At 33.1% G+C, this 24,701-nt stretch overlaps 3 protein-coding genes across 3 annotated transcripts; 1 reads left to right on the top strand and 2 right to left on the bottom strand.

Moving 5' to 3' along the window:
- Positions 1–2,892: 2,892 nt before the first annotated feature.
- LOC139492584 (uncharacterized) lies at positions 2,893–5,148 on the bottom strand. Its single transcript, XM_071280738.1, has 2 exons — positions 4,398–5,148; positions 2,893–3,950 (listed from the first exon to the last, which is right to left on the bottom strand). The coding sequence occupies exons 1-2, from the start codon at positions 4,718–4,720 to the stop codon at positions 2,975–2,977; spliced, it is 1,299 nt and encodes a 432-aa protein (XP_071136839.1). The 5' UTR covers positions 4,721–5,148; the 3' UTR covers positions 2,893–2,974.
- A 7,499-nt stretch (positions 5,149–12,647) lies between these two features.
- On the bottom strand, positions 12,648–14,565 carry LOC139492602 (GTPase IMAP family member 7-like). Its single transcript, XM_071280755.1, has 2 exons — positions 14,546–14,565; positions 12,648–13,627 (listed from the first exon to the last, which is right to left on the bottom strand). Exon 2 carries the CDS (start codon positions 13,621–13,623, stop codon positions 12,760–12,762), a length of 864 nt encoding a protein of 287 aa, XP_071136856.1. The 5' UTR covers positions 13,624–13,627; positions 14,546–14,565; the 3' UTR covers positions 12,648–12,759.
- Positions 14,566–17,997: 3,432 nt separating this feature from the next.
- On the top strand, positions 17,998–20,948 carry LOC139492593 (GTPase IMAP family member 4-like). The gene is made up of 2 exons (XM_071280748.1): positions 17,998–18,104; positions 19,903–20,948. The coding sequence occupies exon 2, from the start codon at positions 19,920–19,922 to the stop codon at positions 20,796–20,798; it is 879 nt and encodes a 292-aa protein (XP_071136849.1). The 5' UTR covers positions 17,998–18,104; positions 19,903–19,919; the 3' UTR covers positions 20,799–20,948.
- Positions 20,949–24,701: the final 3,753 nt, after the last annotated feature.

The following is a 24,701-nucleotide window of genomic DNA, read 5'->3' as shown; positions in this document are numbered from 1 at the left end:
TATTTTAATTTATTTTATTAATAGAATCCAGAAAATCCATCTGAGTTAATAAATTATGGCTATATTTAAAACTTTCACCATGATAGAAAGAAAAGTAGATCCCAATATTCCATATGACCTTTAAATAGCATATGGGAATTTTAAAGTAATGGGGTTAATATTGCATGCTTAGTTATTTGAATACACGATGAACTTGAAGTGAATCAAACGGTTTGAAGGACTGTTTATGAATTCTGTATAGTTAATTTGGGAATATTTCAATGCTCTTTAGATTCTTTAGTTGTGTTTTTGATTTGGCTTTTCAACTATTTCAATTCGAGCGCCATGCACTGATGAGTCTTGTGATGTTGTCTTATGTAGAAAACACGCGCACTAGTTATAAGTTCATTTACAACTACTGGGTCGATATTACCGCTGATGGAGTTTTAATTGAATGAGGGTATCTCTAGCCAAGTAGTCAGCAATTGCTGACATAAATTATCATTGATATGGTCATATTTATAAATTAACTGTTTACTAAACTTTTGAATTTTTGAAATACTCCGGCTTTTCTACCGCCGAAATATATTACCTTAGCTGTAATGGCAAAACTTTTAGGAATTTTGGTCCTCAAAGCTCTTCAGCTTTTTATTTTTTTTGGCTTTAATAACTTTTCTTTTATTCGAGCGTCCCTGATTAGTCTTTTGTAGACGAAACGCGCGTCTGGCGTAGTTACAAAATTTAATCCTTATATCTATGATGAGTTTATTTATATCTCTGTCATACATTGATTTTCACACCATGGCCATCTCAAAAGAAAAGTAAAATCACAAAAATAATGAACTCTGAAGAAAATTAAACATGGAAATGCCCTAACCAAATGACAAAATCGAAAGCTCAAACACATCAGACGAATGTACCACAACTGTCATATTTCTTACTTGTTACAGGCATTTTCTTATGTAGAAAAGTTTAAAATCTTTACTTCAAATCACAGTACCGTAGCTGAATAATTTGTATTTGTATTTAAACAATATAATGGCTCATCTCTAAGTAGATCCCTCATAATAAACGTCCGAAAAAAATTGACAGATATCTGATTTTTATTAGTATCTATTACAAAAATATATTAGGACACCGCTAACCAAAACGAAATTTCTTATGGAGGACAAGTTAATATGTATTGCAGCCTCTTATGCCCGCGTCACACTGTCCCGATTTTTACGCCGATGGCAACACGATTATGGAAATTTTCAAAATCGGGACTGATCGTATCCAGATCGGGCTATTCGTAGTGTCATCTTTAACCATCGTAGAACCATCGGCCACTTTTTCTAGCCTTCGGGGACAACTTCAGGAAGGGTTCTAAATTTTTTAACATGTTAAAAAATCCCCGAAGGTGCGTCCGATGTTTATACCCCCTTCACATACACGAATGTGTCTTACGATTCCTTACGAATGTTGTTTGTTTTATCAAATGCAAGCATTCGCAAGCAATCGTAAACCACTCGCAAGCAATCGTAAATCACTCGCAAGCAATCGTAAACCACTCTTAAACAAATCGTAGACATTCGCAGACAATCGTATCGATTCGTAAAACTATTTGGAAATTTTTGGACATGCCAAAAATTTTACACGAATGTCCACGAATCATTTCATTCGTAAAGAGCTCGCAAATCACTCGCAACAATTCGTTAATGCATCGTTAACCGATCGCAACAACTCGTAAATCATTCGCAAGAAATCGTGAACAGTTTGATTTAAGAATGTTTAACGATTCATTTACGAATAGTTGCGAGCAGTTTACGATCGCTTTGCGATGGATTAACGAATTGATACGAATTCACGCGAGTGCTTTACGAATATATCCGATTGCTTTACGAATGTATACGAATACTTTGCGACTGCTTTGCGAGTGCTTTGCGAATGTTTTACAAATAGGAATATTTAACAAATGATATGGTCGATACCAATGGGCAGAACTGCAACCGACTAACTTGCAACCTATCTTAATGGGTCAACAGCAACAGACAGTATACTCAACTCACACTACAAGTCAGACACCAAGTGCTATTGAATCAACTGCGACAGATACAACATCAGTACTGACGGATGCTTATGAGACAATAAACCCAGAAACACCTTTCATATAGATCTTCGACGTGAATGACTGTTTATTTTCATTTAGAAAAGATTTAGGAAAATCTTGAATAGAGAACCTTTAAATGTATAACTATTTGTAGATTGTAGAAAATTTGTAGCTTTTTTTGAGAATGAAAAGAAATAGGTTAATCCACATTTGTTTATGTTGTTTATTTTAGGAACCAAAATTTTCAAACAAAACCAATAAAAAATGACATCGCTGAAAAGTGTAATATGCAAACGGAATCTTTTGCCATTACTTGGCGCCTGTGCCCTTTTCAATGTACATTTAGTTGTAAATCAAATTCGAACACACTAAGGAGCAATCAATAATCATAAACCACAAAGAAGACAATGCCATGGCAAATACACAACAGGCAACACAAATAACAACATAACAAAAACTAAAAACAAAGCAACATGGACCCCAAACAAAAACAAAATGTGGTGAACTCAAGTACCCTGGAAGGGTTAGCAGCTCCTGCTTCAAGTGTGACAACCGTCGTTTAGCTTAAATGTCAAAATCATTCTGAAACTCATTTATTGATGCTTATCAAAGTTTGTGTTTAAACTCAACCTATTCTTTTTTGCGCGTGTTGGGTCGTTGCCTCTTTGACACATTCCCCGTCTTCACTCATATTCTATCCCTTAAATACCATTCCAAGTACTAGTATTGCAACAAATTTGTATTATAAAGTGTATGTCAAACAAAGTTGGAGTGAATTATTCATTATGATAGAACCTCATTCTGAGATTTTTTATAGTCCTATCTATATCTAAATTTTTATTTTTAAACATTACATCAATTAACACAATACTGATGCATTCAAAACAATCAATGTTTCTGAACCAGTCAAATCATGTTCTCTTGCCAATCTACGGCGCCTGCTTCCGAGTTGAAGTAATTTTTAAGATAGTTCCTTTGATCAATTCCAGCAGCGTTACCAAAATTTCTCTGATACCCTGGGTCTCCGTCGGTAAGTTGCGCACCTTGTCGCCATTGTCCCTCTATTAAATTATGATTGTTGTCTTCTTCGTCAGCAAACAGTTGTAGATCAGCACGTTTCCTTATCCGAAGTAAGTTATGACGAGTAGTACAAGACAGTACGATTAAATCTACTGTTTCTGGCAGTTGTTGCATAGTTCCAATCAAAATCTGAAATCTCATGGCAAGAATGCCAAAAGCATTCTCCACAATTCTACGTGCACGGGACAACCTATAGTTAAAGATGCGCTCATCGTGGTCTAAACGTTTTCTTGAATAGGGTTTCATCATCCATGATCGGAGAGGAAATGCGTCATCGCCAATAAGAAAATAAGGAATATCTGTTTCACCATTTGGAAGAGGGGAGGGAGGCGGAAGATCCAAAGTTCCATCTTCTAACATTGGTCGTAGTTCCGAGTCCCTAAATATCTGGCTATCAGATGCACTTCCGTATGAGCCCACACTCAGCCAAATAAACTTATAATCTGCATCAACTAGAGCCATCATCACTGTAGAGAAGAAATGTTTGTAGTTAAAAAATAACGACCCCGAGTTAGGCGGTTTTCTTATTCTAATGTGCTTCCCATCCAAAGCACCACAAGCGTGTGGGAGGTTCCATATTCTTTCAAAGTCAGATGCTATACGCATCCAATCTTCCGTCGTAATCTCATCCGGCATGACTTCATCTTTGTATGCTAAGTAAATTGCTTCGCAGACTTTAGGCACAAAGAGTGATATGGAGTTCCGGGCAACACGAAAGGCATACATAAGATCAGCATACGTGGAACCGGTAGCCAAATGTCTGAGTGTAACGGCTAACTTCAGTCCTGGTTCAAGTGGTTCCCTGTAACGAGAAATATTTATCTAAACTTACAATGCAATTAAAAGAATATTTTTTGTCGCATAAAAGGTAAACTGGAAATGTGTCATACATTAGAATAACAAAAGACAAGACAGTTTAATATACCCACTTCCATATGAATACGAACGTTATTTGGGGCGTTACTAACACGTACTTTGTTCACTTTGTATTAAATTGAATTATTTAGAAGCAAAGTGCTTAAGGAAAATTTTTTAAAAGATTGTTTTGCTGACCTTTTTACTTAGATATGAATTTCTGAAAAAACAGTTAGTATGGTTTTCTAAACTGACTATATCATGCGGAAAATCCAAGCCTCGTCCTTCGGCACCGTCGGATATTCATATGATATAGTCAGCATACAAAATAAAACTAACTATTATTCTTAATGTACATTTCTGTTTTATTTTGCTTGAAAATTGAAGTACTTACCTGAAAGAGGTAGAGCTTTTTCTGATTGCAGGGGTAATTCTGTCAAGTATCTCCCCAAACAAGTCGGCATCAACTCTTAAAAAGTTTCTGTAACCAGACGCATCTTCCCGGTTAAGCTCATGCAGGAGTTGGTCATATTGTCCAAACAAAGTTCTTCTGATGAGCCATGGCCTGCACCAAAATCTACGTTGAGTCCGCCTCCTCCTCCTCCTAAAACAAAGAGGAAACAGTTGTTGATTTTCTTCCTCTGCCCTCTGTGCCAGTGGAAGAAGAAGTCGAAGGAAGTTATGGAAGAGTAATAATTTATTTCTCTCGTAAGACATGTCTTGTTACTCCGAATGTTTACATGGATAATAAATGAGACTGTATGGCCTACTATCTATATGAGTGCATGCATTTCCCATTGCAAAAAAAATAAACATTCGTAAAACACTCGTAACTCAATCGCAAATGTTCGTGGGCTATCGTAAACTATTCGTTAACCAATCGTAAAAACTTGGATCAGATCGTTACCATTCGTATTGTGCTCGCAAAACACTCGTATGCATTCGTTAATTGCTCGTATCTATTCGCAATGAATCGTCTACTGTTATCGTAAAAGCATCGCATTCATTCTTAGTAAATCGTAACCAATCGTAAAGCACTCGCAAATCACTCGTAAAAGTGGTTTATTCGCAAAAGATTCGTTAAAGTTTAACGAATCTTGTAAATTTTGGTGATTCGTTAGCATTCGTAAGAAACATTCGTGTATGTGAAGGGGGTATTATGGTTCGTATTGAGTTCGTATCACCATCCTCACCATCGTAATGTCACCGGGAATGCATCTTTGAACATCGTATTGCATTCGTGTTTCCATCGTTTCCTTCGGGCAGTTTTGACATTACGATGTCTACACGAATGAATCACGAAGCTAACCGAAGGTTTTACGATGGCAACACAACTTCGTGAAGACCTCGTAATCCCGTCGTGATGCCATCGAATAAAAGTACGAAGGTGACAAGATGGAACTACGACGGCAATAAATCCAGCTAAATGTAAGTTAATTTTCGCGCTTAAATCCATTTAAAATGCCATGCTCGATATGCACTGGTCAGTCTAATACGACAGTTAAGAAAGACGTTCACAAAACATGGACCTCATATCATATGATTCTATGAGAACAAGAAAGGCGACAGCGTTGTTTCTATTAATTCAAATGGAACAAAAAGAGCAGGTATTACAGGCTCAGGATTTACTTTTACAAATAAAATATTATTTTTTGTCAATTTTTCATATCAAATAACATAATAAAAATCATAAACGCGCCTCGTATACCAACACTGCAGGTACACGTATAGGGAAACCAACTTTTTCTTCATTATTCTGATTTTTTATGTATCGTCTGAGTTGTTGTCCCACGAATGTTTACTCCATAAACATTTTGTTTTCTATATGTCATATTTTGCCGCATTTGTTGCTTTCCCCACATCCTTCCTTTTGTCTATATTATTATGATATTCTCCTGGAAAGAGCTCTTTTTGAATAAAAGGGATCAACGAACCCATTACCTTACCTTTAAGATAGATCAGTAAACATGGGCATAATTATGGGTGGTTATTCAGACTAGTGCACACATTTTACAGTTCAAACAAGGCAATGCCGAGCGTGGCATCCCCTCGTATGTAACATATTGGGGACAAATATGGACACTATATTTGTATATACACATGCAGAAAATGGTAAAAAGCTTTTGATTACAATTGCGCGCATTTTTTTGACAGGTAAACTCAGGTAAAATACAGGTAATAATACTTATTTGATTATAATTTGGTCAATTATTAAAGGGGCACTAGCTACGATATATATAAAAAAATAAAGTATGATTTTTTTTTTTAGATCAATCATTAATCAAATTGGAATAATGAAATAATAATTTGCTTTTAGCAATCAATTTCCTTTCATTTTGTTGAAATAAGCGATTAAACATAATTTTTGACTGATTCACTTGCAAGTGAAAACGTCATCATCATTCTAACCGGTATTCATGTGAACTTCAAGTTAACCCCTAGCTAGAGATTGACAACGCATGCATTGTACGTGTACTGGTTATTTAAAGAAAAAGAATGTCAACAATGAAAGTGAAACTACGGTAAATCATTTGATTACTAATTCGATGCACATAAAATCATTCTTATATGGTTAAAAACAATGAGAAACATCTATTTTTAATCTATAAAATAAAATCAAACAGACCTATAAAAATGCAATTGCACGTGTTGGTTTAATCTATTCGTATCTTTATTTTTGTTTACATCGCTTATATGGTCATCTGAGGTCAAATCGATAGTTAATGAGATGGCGTCTGGACTAAAATACACACGAAACGAACCTATATATTATCTACCCCATGCTCTGTAAACTGTTTATTTTAGACTTTTGATAGTTTGGATAAATGTTTTACATTGTTATAAACCAAATATGAGAATTTGAGTCAAATCGGTTACAATGAATTTGACAGCTAGTGCCCCTTTAACAAGTATAAGTTCTCATTCCGTTAGTGTTAGTCCCCAGCTCACCAACGATGAGGTTAAAGTCGGATTTCGAGAAAGATAAGTCCGTTTTATTATGCACAAGCACTAAATTCTAGAAAAATATAAAGATAAAAATTCTAAAATGCTAAAACATACCTAATCGTAAAGGTTAAAGTATTGTTAAATTCATTTCTTTACATGTCGGCATACATGCCGAAACTCCATGTTAGTGCCTTGGTGTAACTTTACAAACTAACTTAAATTATTTACTAATTTTAAAAACGATCACTATTCGTTGAAACACTTTTCACTCTGAAATATTCGCAATGAAGTTAGATGTATATCTTAAGCTATACGAGTTTATAATGATCACTTTATAATTTGTTTTCGAATTTAATATGAAAATATATAATTTGAATTAAGAAATATTTTCCAAATTAATAATTGATAGTCATATTTATTATGAAAATTAAAAAAAATATAGTCAATTATAATTGATTTAATTTTTTATTTATATTTTTACCTGAGTTTACCTGTAAAATGAATGCGCGCAAATGTAATCAAAAGCTGCGCGCGAACGTAAAACATTTTAATCCCCAAATGCGCGCAAACGTAGTGCGCCCATTGAATATGCATATTTGATACATAAACTATTTTTCTAGAAATCAACCAAAACATTCAGTAACTGGAAATACCTTTAATATTGTCTTTAGAACCAGCAGATAAAAAATGGGCAACCAATTCCTGTGTATTATGCTATTTCAAGGAGAAAAAACAAGTCCATCTGCATGACCTTGACCTTTGGCCTTGGTCAAAATGTCAGATCATTACAAGGAGGAATAATATACCAAATGTGGTTAAAATGTTTTGAAGCATATTGGTTTTAGAGTGTCCACAAGGGTGATATTGCCTTGTATTACAACTGCCACTGTCACCTCGACCTTTGAACTTTGAAGTCAATAGCGCTTAAGATATTCTTAACGAGTAACACCATACCAAGTTTTGAGCATTTTGGGTCTAGAGTGTCAATAACAATTTTATATACACGCAACTTACATGTAGTAGGCGAGGGGATAATAAACTAAGTTTTATAAGAATTAGACAAAAAGATCGATTTCCCGCCATGCATGGCAGACTTGTACAGAAACGATATGTTGTCGAAATTCTGTTCGTATCTTTTAGACATCGTATGGCCATCGCGCCATCATCGTAGTCCATCGTGTAGCCTTCGTAATCCATCGTGTAGCCTTCGTGATCCACCGTGAAGGCTGCGGCTGAGATATGAAGCTTAATTACCCGTCTTCGGTTAACCTTCGTATGTCCATCTTTTGCTATCGTATATAATTTCGGCACCATCGTATAGACTTCGTTATTCATCGTACTTTCTTCGGTCACTTTTTGGTATTTTAACGAGATCGGGACCAACTTCGTACGAACTTACAATTTTCGCATTCGGGTGTCCATCGTATATAAAAATCGGGACAGTGTGACGCGGGCATTAACGATTTTTTTTAAATCCTATAATGAAAAATACCAGTACTTAATTATAGACTCTGGAAAATCCTGAAAGTCAATATATCATGGTTAAATTTAAATCTTGCATAAAAGTATATTTTCTAAAAAAAGAAGAAGAAAAGTAGATCTCTCTTGTAATTTTACGTAGGACTTATTAATAACATTCGGGAAGTACTCAAATGGATAAAATGCATGATTAATTATCATAAACTAAAACTTACTTAAATACAAACGTACACGATGAGTTTGCCAAGTGAATCAAAATTTGAAAAAAAAACATTTGCGACTTTTATCGCTCACTTCCCAGTGTCATATCATAATGTGTTTACCCTCAGGTTTTGACAAAATCATGGCTCATTTTAAACAGATCACTTGATAACGAATACAACAAAATAGTATAAAACATACTTTTTGATATTTTGAGTGTTTATCCGAAACTAAATACAGATATAACATCGTTAACCAAAAACACAATTCTTTTTGAGGTAAACTATGGTTTCGGAATGCAAATTACTAGTAATTCATGTAAGTTAGCGAGGTCTTTAAATGAATTTTTTTACAAAAACAGTTAGATTTTGCAATTTTGTATCAAAAAGCCTTCAACAGCAACATGTAACGTGTTGAATAACATTTAATCTTTCCATGAATACCTTTATATCTTGACCTTAAAAGTTAAACAAATACAGGGGAAATATGTCGTACCTTTTCAAAAAATCGTCAATGTCAATAAAGTTTAAAAACAGCAACGGTACCAATTCTATTGTTTGATAATTAAATCAATACAGAATGTTGAAAGCGTTGATTTCCAATTGAATTTTGAGAACAAAGAGTTTCTTGTTCGAATTCATCACGTTTGTTTTATACCGTAATTTTGAACTTAGAAAATGTATGATGACAAATCTTGGAAGTATGAGCTATAACTTCAAGAACCTTTTTGTACCACACAATGCTAATTGTAACAATATACTTTTTTTTAGATAACTAATATATAACTGCTATATTTGAATAATTGGACTTTCGATCTTATGTTCTTTTTTGTTGTTGCATAAATGGGGCTTGTACTTTATGACATTAGCTATAAAGAACCATGCTTTTACTTTTGACCAACCTCTAGAATCAAAGAACCGACTGTTTAAAAGTTACTTTAAGATGTACAAGCATGATACAATTATCCAAAATCTAGCTATTTCCAACAACTTCCACCATACACAATTATTTGTGTTACCGGATGGGCGTTGTGACATAAAGAATACAATAGTTTGGCCTAGGAAGGGGTCAACTAAGCCATTTAAAATGACAAATATGACACATGCTACATATGCGTTAAAAAATGAAGATGTCAACAAACTAAATAAACTGGCATTATTACCAAAATACATTTCCAATCGACCAAAAAATGTATATGAACATCTCACAAATATCTTAATAAAAAACTTAAGGTGATGAAAGGGGATGGAGGGAGAGAAAGTTTATGGTGCGGTTCGTGTTGTTTATTCTTTTGTGTTCTATGTTGTGTCATGCGTTCTATTGTTTGTCTGTTTGTCTGTTTGTCTTTTTCATTTTTAGCCAGGCGTTGTCTGTTTATTTTCGATTTATGAGTTTGACTGTCCCTCTTGTATCTTTCATCCCTCCTTCATGAAATCCCAAAATAAAAATCTTGTTTACAAAACCAAAGATATGTAGATAAGCTAGGGTATGTAATAAGATACATAGTGAAGAAACTAACCAATGGTTATCCAGTCAAATAATCGTAATGCAGGGTATATCCAAAGGGTAATGAAAATATTTGTTTAGTTTGTAACCCGGATTTGATTTCGCTCAATCGATTTATGACTTTGGACTGCTGTACCCATATTTTGACTATTTTATTAATTGTGACTGTTTAGTTAACGCATCATTGTAAATATAACGGAATTTGACGAGACTGTTATCAAAGTGAGAGGGTTAGCGCTATAAAACCAGGTTTAATCCACCATTTTCTATATTTGAAAATGCATGTACCAAGTCAGGAATATGACAGTTCTTGTCCCTTCGTTTTTAATGTGTTTTGTTATTTGATTTTGCCATGTGATTATGGACTTCCCAAATTGACAACACACCACAAAAACAGGTCACATCCGTTACCATTGGGCAAAAGAAAAGTGATCGATGGGGCACGAGAAGACATGCTATGAAATGGTGCCATTGAAAGGTCAACATGGTCATTACCTTTAGTAGTAGTTCAAACAGGATATGAGTAGACTTTAGAAAACTCAATGAGGTACACCCACGCATTTCTTTTCCTTCAGCTCTGCTTGATTACGTACTAGCCTCTAAGAATAGCGTTTACTTGCATTACAACTTTAGATTTCAAGAGTGGCTACTGGCAGGTCAAGTTGGAGTCGATAGTAACGAACGTTGTGTATATTTCGCAACTTGTTCCCTATGCCAGCGTCTTTTATAGTCGCATTTAAAATTTCAGCGAACTTGATTAATCTATAACTGATGAATTATTAAGGTAGGGATTTCGTAACCATAAATTAATTGAAACCATAACCAAACTATTTTATAGATACAAAATTTGGTTAAAAAAAGATTGGCATAACACATAAGGTTATGCTTTTCTCAGGCTGTTTATGACGTTTTTGCACTAATTCCGTTTGATATATATTGATTCATATTTGAGCTTGAGAGAACAAGATTTATGTATTTGTTGAAATAGCATTTGAACTAGCTGCAATTTCTCGTATTTTGCTGCTTTGTTTCTATAATTTTTATGTCAGTTGTGTTGTGCCTCGTACTGTTATGTTTAGTTGAACCAATTGCAACTGATGTTTACAATTCTCCATATACTTTGCTGTTACCTCACTGTCCCACGTTAGAGGAGTGAGCGTTCACAAAGATGTTCAACCCGCCATATTCTTCCTGTGACTGTCCACAGACAAGATTCTGTAGTAAATTGTTTTGTTATAAATTTTGCGGATTGTCTTTTTATTTGAATGGTTTAACATTTTTCATTGCAGAGTCTTTTATAGCTGACTATATGGTATGGATTTTTTTTTTATCAATGATAGGTCATACGATTGCCTATTATTGTTACGTTACGTTTCGGTGTTATGTCGTTGTTCTCCTCTTATATTTAATGCGTTTCCCTCGGTTTTAGTTTGTTACCCCGATTTTGTTTTTTGTCCCTGGATTTATGAGTTTTGAACAGCGGTATACTACTGTTGCCTTTATTTATTGCTTATATCCACTTCATTTGAACTCTGGTTGGTAATTGTCTCATCGGAAATCATACCACATCTCCTTAATTATAAATGTTAATAGGAAACGAGATTTTCCTCTGACTATTAAGGGCAGAGATTTTTCATATTTTAATTCTATACTGTAAAAATTCTAACTAGGACTCATTAAAGTTTCACTTATGAACTTTTGGTATGTATTCATTTCTTTTTTGGCGAATAAGTCCCTTATCTTGCACTTATGTTTTAAAGAGGGGAACATTTACATGCATGCATATAATGTGAAAAAATAGATTTTTTTGTCATTGTATGACAAAGTTTAAATTCAAAAACCTTAATCTTCTACAGCTTATTAAATGACGAAGTGAAACATCTGAGCTTTTAAAGATGTTTTACCAAAAATAAACCGAACTCCAATTTTGCAAGGTTAATTAGAAAAACGGAAAGTCCTACCAAATCAAACGTTCAACTAAATCAAACAACGGAACGAATGGAAAAGAACTGGCATATTCCTGACTTTGTGCAGTCTTTTTCTTAATAAAATGTTGGGTGATACCTTGTTATATTGGTGTCTAAAACTCCAACTTGTATATTGGCAGAATTTGGTTAGCAGCACAAAAAGACATAATTTGTCAACGTGACAATAATTTGAAAGTGTGTAAAAAGACACAGATGATTTGAATATTCGAACAAACATATGAATAAATCTGTCAAAGACTCCAATTACAAAAAAAAATCAGTTATTAATCCATATTTTGTTTAACTATATCACAAGGAAAAATCGAAAGCGGTTTTTGCAGCTTTGATTATTTCAGGATTAAGTCTCTTATTATTCCTTACCTTTATTCTCTATAATCATGAAATGATAAATAAGAAAAATTACGATTAACCATTTTACTAAAACATGTTCTCAAAATGTGTCACCATAATATTTTCATGACACATACTACTAAAAAATGTTTAGCAAGACATCTTCTAAATGAAAATTGAGTAAAATAAACTGATTTTTCTTACAAGTATGCGTTTTCTAATTTTTTTAATTATACATCTGTATTCTGTTGTTTACAAATATAGAGTTTTATTCATTCTAATTGTGCTAGCAATATTTAGATAGATCTATTGAATTGAACAATCGTTTCTGCGACGACATCCTGGGGAAGCCATATCAGCTGCTTGTGCTTGAGCTTGAAGTTTCTGAGCTTGTAAATTTTGAATTGTTACTTCGAGTTCAGGCTTCAATTCTTCTTCCCTTTTCCTTCTTATATTTTCTTCCCTCATTTGTCTGTCTCTTTCTTCTTGTTTTCGTCTGTTTTCTTCCTCTTCTTTCAATTTCTTTTCTGCCTTTTCATAATCGGAGTTAGTATATTGAGTTCCTCCGTTTTCCCTTACAGTGCGTTCGACTAAAGCAATCAGATCCTTTACTTGTTGATCTGCAGAGGGCCCTTTGAGAGTATTGTCAAAGGCGATGTATCGGTTATTACATTGTACAAGGAATGACTTCAGTTCAGTTGACAACGAGCTGATAAATCCATTTATACTTTGACATGCTTGTGGATCATCTTCGTTGTCGCGTTTCCAGTCATCAAAATGCGTAAATAGTACGATGACATATTTCATCAACTGCTTTCCAAAATGTTTGATGAAAAAGTCAACAGTTTGTATGTCTTCTTGTGTAAACCGAGTTATAGGAACACATAATATAATCGCATGCGGCCCTGGTAGAGTAAGAGATATGCAATTTTTAATTTCGGAAAGTACATTCGCATTATCTGTTCTGGTATCGAATAGTCCTGGTGTGTCAACTATGCTGATTTCTTTTCCAAATCTATAAGTGTTTTCTTTCTGACATTTTATTGTGACAGAACCGCTTTGACATTTTGAGTTGAACAATTGTTGACCTATTACAGTATTTCCAGTTTTGCTTTTTCCATTTCCTGTTTTGCCTATCAGAACCAATCTGAATTTACTGAAATTTGTCATTTTCCTGTTTAAACATAAAAAATTATATATAATTATTTTTGCAATGTGGGGTAAATTATTCGTCTACAATTCTGATCAGATTTAAAAAAAAAAAAAAAAAAAAAAAAAAATTTATCAGACCGTTTTATTGTTAGTGGTTTTTTTTAAAGGAGTATATGTAGCACGATTGTTTTCTTTTTCTATTTTTAATTTACTGTGCGCCACGAATAAATGCGAAAATGCCTTAGGCCAAAATAAAAAGATTGTATGTTTGCCCAAACGCGAACGACCCAAAATAAACCCGACGACTCTTTTTTTTACGTTTGTTTTAAGATTTTTTTTCGGATTTTTCGGACCCATCATGGGTCGGGCTTGGGTAAACTGAAATATTTTTAATTGTGGCCTTACATGTGGTATACGTTAAAATCATAGGTGAAACATGTAGCTCATCACAAAGTTTCTTAACTCTACAAGCCTGTTGTTTCAATAAATTGTATTTATCACATATTTGTAACGAATACGTTGGGGTTTTGAATATGCAATAACCTCAAAATTGCCCGGGACAAAAAAGAGGTTATTGGTTATTGTGCCCTGATTCTAAATGACGTGACATCATTGCGTCCTTAACGACACTTTTGTGATAAAATGTTTTTAAGTTTTTAACCTGTGATGCTTCATTAAATTATTATATTTGGATGTTTTCCCCTCTTCTCTGCAGAACCTAATTATGTGATAAATAGATTATAACATGTCTTTTCCATATTGGCCCTGGTATCATTCCTCAACCTATATCGGTGCTCGGCTAAAGCCTCAAGGCCGATATTGGAGTCTCGGGATGAAACCAGGGCCAATATGGAAAAGGGCATGTTAATATATAATCTATACATATATTCTGGAAAAAAGCAAGTATCTCACTCCATACAGTGAAATAACCAATATTTACCCCTCACATACGTATATGGTTTTGTTGTGTTACTTCTACCATATTTACTAGTCAAAGTTGACGATGAAGTCCCTTGATAGTGACCCTTTGAAAGCGAAGATGTACTTTTACAAGCTAACGACTATATACAACTAGTAGTAGTATTTGTTTAGTCCTGCTGGGGTCTGCAGAACTAATATTGTATAAGCAAACAATTCCATAATAATAATTAATTAAAAATAAAACACGGTGAAAGATGCGCATTATACATTTTAGATAGCTTGAAGAAACGTAGCGAGAATTTAAATAAGGAAACATTGCAAATTTATTCTGCATGTATTGAATATATATTGTTTGCCATTTAAAACCTAACCATAATGATCCGATATCTTATAGCAGGAGTATTTTTTATATAATTATTTAACATATAAAAACATACCTACAGTATAGTTTAACACCTCCGTGAAGTCAACGTGTTTAAATATCCAAGTTAGTATTTAAGGTCTGGATATATACTGACGCTCTGTGGGATTTTCATTCCAATAATATTTATTTTAAATGGAATGCAAAGTGTCTATTTATAGAATATGGAAAATTACATTGTATGATTCTGTAATATTATTATGAAACTGGTATTATTATGAAATGCTAGCGATTCGTAACAGATATAGGTCTGTCTCAAACGAGATAAAATTTATGACTTTTCTTCATCATATTTCAATATTTTCATATGTCGAAAGGTAAAAAGATAGGCAATTACTACCGTCGTTTCAACCTTTTCCTTATCAAACATCAAGTTTACTGATATATTTAGTACATTAAATATTTGTACGATATAACTTATATAGATATCAACATCATAGTACAGGTTGATTTTTGAGAGATTATTTCTATAAAGTCAATATGTTTGGCTAAGTTTTACTATATCACAAGTGTACGCGAATTTTCTTTTTAAAGAAAATCCTTTAAGTTAATATTTTCAAAATCGTGATGCAAGAATGTACATTGAAAGGTAAATAGTAACTAGAATTGCCATTACAAGCAATAGCGAATGTCACTAAGCGGCAGCCATTTCAAAAATTTTAAACAGTGAATGCACATATTTGCATGTCTATAGATCTTTCTGTAAATTTTCAATACATTCAGAGCATTTTAAAAATTATTACATTTTTGTGGTTTCCATGGCAACAGGAGCCATTTTGACAATTTCAAAGTCAAAAGTCTCATTTATACATGCCAGTTAACAATAATATCAAGTTTCATTATGTTCAAAGCATTTGAAAGTTTTTGATATTTTTGCAGTTTCCATGGCAAAGGTGGCCATTTTGGAAATTCCAATTTCAAAAGTCTGTTCTAGACTTGCCTGTCAACAATCACATCAAGTTTCATTAAGTTTGAAGCATTATGAATTTTTTGGAATTTTTGCTCCTGTATCCATTGTAACAGAAAAGTTCTAATGATTGTCAAAATCATTCAGACCCTGTTTTTAGTGGACATCTATATTGTGTAAAAGGTTGATGATTTTAAGTTAAAGCATACCAAAATTATTCACCAAACCCTAAAGTTTTAGAGCATTTTTACACTTATGCATTGTTTCCATGGTAACGACAGACATTTTTGAAATTCCAACGCCAAATTACGCATCTACCAATGTTGCTCATCGTTACTATAAAGTTTTAAAAAAATGGAGCATACAAGACGTGTTTGTGCTTTTGATTTTGCCACATGACTACAGACTTTTCGTTTTGAATATTTCTCGGAGTTTGGTATTTTTGCTATTTCACTTTGAAAGTTTATATGCAGGCATTGATTCAATCATCCTAATAAAATAATATTAACAAGAAAATCGTTTCATACAAAATTGAGAATGGAAATGGGGAATGTGTCAAAGAGACAACATCCGACCAAAGGACAGAAAACAGCCGAAAGATAACCAATAGATATTTACATATTTCGTATGACAAATATAAAAACAAGATATTAAAATCAAAAGAATGGCCTTTTTTTTTTATATATCAAGTGGTAATACTACAAAAAAATTTTTTATATACATTCATTGTAATATTTTTAGCATGTATAAAAAACACTATTTTTTGCATGAAATACAATACAAAAATACAAATAATTTTATTGGCACAAACTCATTAAACAATAAATGGTTAAGACCTATAGCATTACATATAACTATACTAAATGACATGGTATCTAATGAAAGGTTCCATGATAACAAACCATGCTATAATGAAAAGTTACATATTGATGTATCATATAAGTTCACTATTTCTTATGTTTAGACACTCTGATATTGATTATTGACAAGCCGACTTTTCAATATCAAAAGATCACAATTGAGAGAAAAAAATATGTATAGAATTAGGGACACTGTAGTATATAACCTGTGTTTGATACATCATACAACACCTCAAAATCTAAACACACTGAACTCGGGTGTATATGCAATGACAGTGTCTGTTTTTCGTTGGCAAAAGAAACCATGCACATTTTTGAATTAAATGAAAATGAATGTGCACACAATACAAATAACATTTTTTCCTATAACGTTACCGAACATACATGTATAATCAGCAAATAATAAAAAGAACACGGTATAAATCTTGTGTTCGAAGCGCTTAATTTCTGTATTTACTTTCATCTGGGAGGTTTTAAACCAAACATTTGAAAGTCAATAATATGTATAATAACTGAAACAGTTGAAGAACTATTTGACTAAAAAGGACATGAAAAAATGCCGAAATCATTCTTAGATTAATTTAGCCTAAGGAGTTGAAACCTTTATTTCTTTATAATTTCAAAATTTATTAACGGACAATTTTGAAAAGTTTTGTTAAACATAATGTGAATACTGAAGTCAAAGTACTGACTGCTGAGCTGATTAATCCCTCGGGTACCGATAACCCGTCCACCGGCAGGTTATCGACCCACAGCTGTAAAAAAAAGAGAAAAGAACACATTATAAATTTCATGCATCCGAAAGATTTTAACTTCGGGAAGATGAATACAACAGTTGTTTACAATTCGTTTGATGAGTTTGAGCTTTTGATTTTGCCACTTGCTTAAGAACTTTCCGTTTTGAATTTTCCTTTGAAATCGGTATGTTTGTTAATTAACTTTTTGCTATAAAAGAATCCTGGATATTCGTTTTTTAAAGAACTGCTTGACAAATTACATAGTTGTAATTAATATAATGGTATTCGCAAAAAGATAAAATCAATTGTTTTTATGAATATTTGAAAGCCAAGGATGTACAAACTTTGAAAGACCGAAAGTGTTAAAGAGCTATAACGTGGAGACTTTTGGAAAATGTATTGCCTAAAATCAGACATGGAAAAATCAATATGTTATTTTTAGCAAATTTTTTTTTTTTCCAATTTGGCTAAAAATAAAAAGTTTAAATATAGCATTTCTAAATCACTGGTTAAAAATACGAATGCAAATTCCAACTACATTTGATATTTAAATGCAGTTTGTTTATACTTTAATCCAGGTCTATAGAAGTATAAAGTTAGGCTGAGAGTATAAAAAGTCCTGAATAATAGTTTAAAAAACGTATTATACAGAGGTAAGTCTTTTTATTAACGAAAATATATTTTGGTTTTAATGCAAAATACTTTTTACTGCAAACAGTTGATTTGACGTTGAATTTGTGAATTATGGTATCATTTTTAGCTCCATCATTATATATATAAGGTTATTATAAAATATTAATTACGAATGTTTAAACCTGACTGTATAAAAACCATAACGGTATGCCCAGATCTATATCGCACTCTCGAGATCGCACTGAGTCTATTTATAAAGGCTGTGAATGAATTAAGCATACAATTCTGATTTTGACTGATTAAAATTTTTATCTTTGAAACATGATTTAAAAGAGTTGAAACTATTGGCTTGAAATCACTTCCAAGTTTGTACTTTCACGAGCAACACGACGGCTGCCACATGTGGAGCATAATCTGCTTACCCTTCCGGAGCACCTAAGATCACTCATAGTTTTGGTGGGGTTCGTGTTGCTTAGTCTTTAGTGTTCTACGTTGTGTTTTGTGAACTGATTGTTTGTCTGTTTGTCTTTTCTTTTTTTTAGCCGTGGTGTTGTCAGTTTATTTTCGATGTATTAGTTTGAATGACCATCTGGTCTCTTTCGCCCGTCTTTTCTCGTAGATGCGAGTAGATTCAGATCTGCATCATGAGATTTTTATATTTTTTTAGTTTTTTGTGTGTCCTTTGTGCTCATTTGATGAGTCGAACCTTTCCCATTTAATTTTGGTAGTTTGATCTTATTTTTAGACCCAATCCTGAAGCTGTACTTCAGTGGTTGTAGTCTCAGCATAAATTCTTATTATGCAATAAGATTTATCGTTTGGGATATTATCAGATTATTACATGGCATTTTTCATATCGCATGTATTATCAGCCCTAGGTTCAATATCAGCCCAAGAGCCGCATGGCTCGAGGGCTGATATTGACCGAGGGCTGATAATACATGCGATATGAAAAATGACATGTTATGATCTTTTTGTCATATGCTTCAACAGTAGAGAAAAATAACAGATTCATTTATTGATCCTTTTACGTGGTTCCCGAGGTTTAAAGAGTAAAAAAGTTCACGGCCGTCGGACCCAAAAATTGATACCTTTCTATCATATGCCTCAACAGAGAGAGAGAGAAAAAAATAATATGGACGAATCGACAAAAAAATAATTTAACAATATACAGAATGATCATTGTTTGGAAAAATCAACTTTTTAAAGAAACTTTCTAAATAATGTTTCAGAAAAACTTAAAAAAATGTATTTATTAAATAGTAGGTTTGTTGTTTTTTTTTAATTATTTATTATTATTATTTTATTTTTTTAATCTATATACTTTCCAGTATTCAAGTAATTGTTTTGTACACTACTTTCTAATGTTTTTCACTGAAAACGTAGCATTGAGGTGTATTTTTTTAATTGACCGAGTATTACCGGAATGCCATGTGATAACGTTACGGAAAGGCATGTGATAACAATCAAAGCATGTGATAAACTTTTCATATCAGCCCGCTAAGCACCAATTCGAAAAATATGGAATTTACGTCAATTTAAGGCTATTATCATACGGTAAAATTTATATTTTATTTAGTCTAAGTATATGATAATCACATTTATCACAACGGGTTCTTTTAAAGGTTAATATGAGGTATGGGTTTTACTTATTGTTGAAGACTGATCGTATGGTGTTATATAGTTGTCTACATCCTATTGTGGACAGTTGTTTAATTGGAAGTCATGCCACAGCTCCTTATGTTTATATCTATGGTACCATTTCTGCAAATTATCTAGTTGTTACATTATTTCTTATTTCTTTATATTCCATTTCAGATATAGAGATATTTAAAATGGCACATCTACCTTTTGAAAACGTGCACTTATCACCAAAAGATGAAATGCGTATAGTTTTACTTGGAAAGACAGGTAATGGAAAAAGCAAAACAGGAAACACAATTTTAGGAAAGAAAGAATTTAAATTCGCATGCAGTAGTCAGTCATTGACAAAAATATGCGATTTAGGGGAGGCGAAGAGATTTGGAAGAACTTTAAACATTGTGGATACGCCAGGAGTATTTGATACAGGGAAAGAAAATGATGACACTCAACGTGCAATAGAAGGTTTTATTTCTCTAACAACGCCGGGTCCCCATGCCTTCATCTTATGTGTGCCAATTGGGCGGTTTACTAAAGAAGATGTTGCTACTGTCAATCACTTTGTAGAACATTTCGGTGAAACATTGGTGCGGTATGTTATAGTCCTGTTTACTAGGCTCGATGACTGGAAACGTGACAGGGAAGATATAGATCACGATGTCGAAAATATTGACGAATTTATAAACGATCTGACAGAATGTCCAAGGAATTTTCTTAAAAAATGTAACAATCGATACATTGCATTTGATAATACACTAAAAGGCAATGAAGCGGATGAACAAGTCAAAAGGTTACTAAATCTTATTGAGAGAATGGTCAAGGATAATGGAGGATCTCATTATACCAATGATGATTACAGGAAGGCAGAGAAAATTCTCCAGGATAAAATTGCAGAAGAGAAGGCAAAAAAAGAGCGAGAAAGGCTTGCATTGCAACAAAGAATACGAAACGAAACAGATGCAGAGTTGCGGAAGGAATATCAACAAAGAGAGAATAAAATTATGAATGAAATAGAAAACATTCGTAATGATATGAAGCGCCAACAATCGGATGGATGGTGTTCTATCTTATAATGAAAGACAAAAAGCTTCAAAGATCAGACTTTATACGTTGTAACGTAGAGTTTATATTGGGGATTGTTTTTAAACTTTTCCCCCAACACAATGCTATTGATGTGAAGATACAAAAAAAAATATGATGAATAAAAATAAAGGCAACAGTAATATACCGCTGTTCAAAACTCATAAATCCATGGACAAAAAACAAAATCGGGGTAACAAACTAAAACCGAGGGAAATGCATTAAATATAAGAGGAGAAAAACGACACAACACTAAAATGTAACACACACAGAAACGGACCAAGCATCAGACAAAATCCCACGAGAATAACAAATATAACATCAAAACCAAATACATGAATTTGGGATAGACAAGTACCGTGGCACGTCTTATCGCAATGTGAATTAACACTCAAAAATAAGAGAAAACAAACGACGCAACGTTAAAATGTAACACACACAGAAACGAACAATAATATAACAATGGCCATATTCCTGACTTGGTACAGGACATTTTTAAAGGAAAAAATGGTGGGTTGAACCTGGTTTTGTGGCATGCCAAACCTCGCACTTTAATGGCAATGTTAAATATAACATTGAAATGACAACATAATAATACCGGACTACAATACAAATAAATAGGAGAACGTATTAGACAAAGAAACACATGATTAAAAGATAACAAAAAGCATCAGGTTTAAAATTCAATACGCCAAAAACGCGCCTTGTCCACACAAGACTCACCAGTGACGCCCAGATATAAAAGATCGAAAGTGAAAAAAGTACAAAGTTGTACAGCACTGAAGATCAAAAGTTGAAAAAGGTTGTGTCAAATGCGGCTATGTTTTAATGCTTGGGATAAGAACATCCTTATTATTTAGAACAATTAATGCTATTGCAAACAGTAAATTTTATCAAATGAATATAAAAGACATAAAAGATATACATAGTGAAATTGAAGTATTAACTAATTACAGAAAACAAAACCCGAATACATAATGCAAAACCAACACAGAATAGACACACCCGACTCAGCCCAGGCCTCAACGCAATAAATCATAAAAATGACGTCACATTCGATGGTGAAAAGGCACAAAAATTACGTCACATTTGAATTTATGAAATTTCTGAAACAGCCCAAAAATGACGTCACATATGAAAAACTATATCTCAAAAGTAAGATAGAATTAGGATTGATTTAAGATTATAATAGAACTAAATACTGATATTACATTTAAACATAATGCATATTGCAATACTTATTAATAGCAATTAACTATATTATATATATGTCCAGTTTGTTATGAATTCAACTTTAAACGTAAATTATCGTACAGATTACGTTGAACAAAATTAAATGTAATAAATGAAGGCGGTGATTAATTTTTCTTTCCATAACACATAAATATAATAGAAAAGACGTCAACACAAATGTGAGTGTCACAAACAAGACAGTGACTTCCTTTTAGTGATCCTGTATTCCCTTTTGGTTTACTCATCCGAAACCAAACTTGGCCACATGAGCATTGATGTATCTAGTTAGGTTCGATAATCCCGTCTGTCGACCAACAGCTGAAAAAAAGAAACAAATGGATAAAATGCAAGTTTTGTCTAGTTTCTTGAAAACCACTATATAAAGAGAAAAAATGTTTAGATCTGCACATAGCCCATTTAGATAAAAAATATCAGACGCCGGACTTCTCATATTATCTTGAAAACTAATATAGGTAAAGAAAGAAATGATTACCATGACCAGATATAGTTTGTTGAAGCCTGATTGAAGTTATCTGCCCTGCATTGAAAAGTTTTACCATTTTTCGCGTTTTTAACCTATTATCTGGGAAAATGAAATACACAGATAGAAACTTCAAAAAGCTAAACGGATCAGCAAATTATGATCTACAAATGATTTAAGATCTTTAGTTTCATTATGAATTTGTAATGTTTATAATATGAGAAAAGGGGTAAACGTCAGTGATAAAGAACAAAAGCGTAAAAATAAAATAGTGGTATGTTGTTAAGTGATAGACATGGTCGATGTACAGTAAATATTATTTTTCCAATAGATTGGCATGATACAACTTTGACAAGTTGAACTATAACTTTAAAATACCAGACATCTCTTTCAATACCGGTATTGTTCATCAAGACGTTTTACATCTGTTGGCATTCATATAAAATTATAAATTAATACACATATATACATGAACATATTTATAAATGCAAGTGGAAACGTGACTAGATATAAAGCTTTCATTTCCAACAAAGATCATGATGTCTTTAATATTGACAGTATCTCTCATCACAAAACAAATCTAAACTCGTATATTTTACATCTAAAATGTAAAATCACAAAAATACTGAACTCCGAGGAAAATCGGAAAGTCCCTAATCACATGGCAAAATCAAATGACAAAACACATCAAACGAATGGACAACAACTGTCATATTCCTGACTTGGTACAGGCATTTTCAAATGTAGAAAATGGTGGGTTGAACCTGGTTTAATAGCGCTAAACCTCTCACTTTTACAACAGTCTCATCAAATTCCGTTATATTTACAACGATGTGTGAACAAAACAGACATAATAAATAAAATAGTCAAAATATGGGTACAGCAGTCATCACTGTGTTACAATCTTAAAATAAACAACTTTACAAAAAAGGCACAAAAGCATTTATCTAATTTAAAAAAAAACCCACATGCATTGCTTTGGGTGTCTGACGTCAGAAAATTTATACGTCACATAGGAAGAAATTTTGTCGTTTAATGTTTACACAAAACAATTTTATAGTTTCACATCGGAAATGTTATCATTCAGGGTTAAAAAATCAAAAGTATGTTAGAATTAATTTCAGAAATAGATCGAGATTTGAAATTGTCCAGAAGTTCTGTAGAATTTCTAAGGATCTAAAAATGGTTAATATCACTACTCGATTAAAATGATTTTGTCGATTGTCGTTCAACGTATTTTTTAATTTATAATGGCACTATAACTCAATGAAATTTTTAAATAGAAGGATAACATAATGACGGGATCTTATAAAGTACAGAGTCACGTTATAAGAACCAAAGAAACACAATAAGTCGCATATACAAAACACACCAGGAAAAATGAAAGATAATACAAACACATTGACGGGATGTATAAGTACCGAGCCACGTCAAATGGATATCACAGAAAACAATCCATAAGATGATTAACAACGTCAGTACGCAGAATCTATACATCAAGACTATCATGTATTATTTGTGAAGTTGATACGGAATATTTATCAACAAGGTCTTGGTACCTTCCGATGAACTTATGAAAAGGACCAGATGTTCTTTGACATACCCCTGGTTCATCAACTTTCTGCTCAGACACTGGTGACGTTTTACAAAGTCTGAGTAGGAGCTGCAAGCTCTTGAATATCGAATAAATTGGGAAATGTATATCCCATATGCAGGTGAAGTTGGTATATTGCGACTAAGGTGGGGGATTTATGATTTCAAAATTAAAATCGTCTCGTTTGTCATAGATTCTGGTACTGACATGACTGTGTATATCAAACTCGAGATATAAGTCTAAAAAAAGAATCGGAGGAAGCCGTGTCTGTTGTTTCTTTAATTTCTAGTTCTGGGGATATATTAATGGAACCCAATCAGAAAAGTATGTTAATTCTTCTTTTATGTGCACTTTAAGCTGGGGTCACTTTCACGATTTTAACTGCCGTCCTTGACAGGACCATTCCCGATTAAAATTTGTCATAAGTCTGACCAAATTCCTGTGTATCGTGGATGGAAAGGAGTAGGTCCGGTAAGGACCGATTTTGGCCTCAAATTTCAGGTTCATCTGACGAAAGATTTTGACCACTTTTTAAACACTTAAGTGTCTATTTTATTTGAATTAATTAGTTTATGTGAAAGATTTTAA

Source organism: Mytilus edulis, chromosome 1, assembly GCF_963676685.1.
Source record: "Mytilus edulis chromosome 1, xbMytEdul2.2, whole genome shotgun sequence".
NCBI lineage: Eukaryota > Metazoa > Mollusca > Bivalvia > Mytilida > Mytilidae > Mytilus > Mytilus edulis.
This window is presented reverse-complemented; position numbering and strand designations above follow the sequence as displayed.

Coding starts and splice junctions, on each gene's coding strand:
- LOC139492584 (XM_071280738.1), bottom strand. CDS start 4,720: ATGTCTTACGAGAGAAATAAATTATTACTCTTCCATAACTTCCTTCGA. Junction 3,951..4,397: donor AAAAGCTCTACCTCTTTCAG/GTAAGTACTTCA, acceptor TTCTCGTTACAG/GGAACCACTTGAACCAGGAC.
- LOC139492602 (XM_071280755.1), bottom strand. CDS start 13,623: ATGACAAATTTCAGTAAATTCAGATTGGTTCTGATAGGCAAAACAGGA.
- LOC139492593 (XM_071280748.1), top strand. CDS start 19,920: ATGGCACATCTACCTTTTGAAAACGTGCACTTATCACCAAAAGATGAA.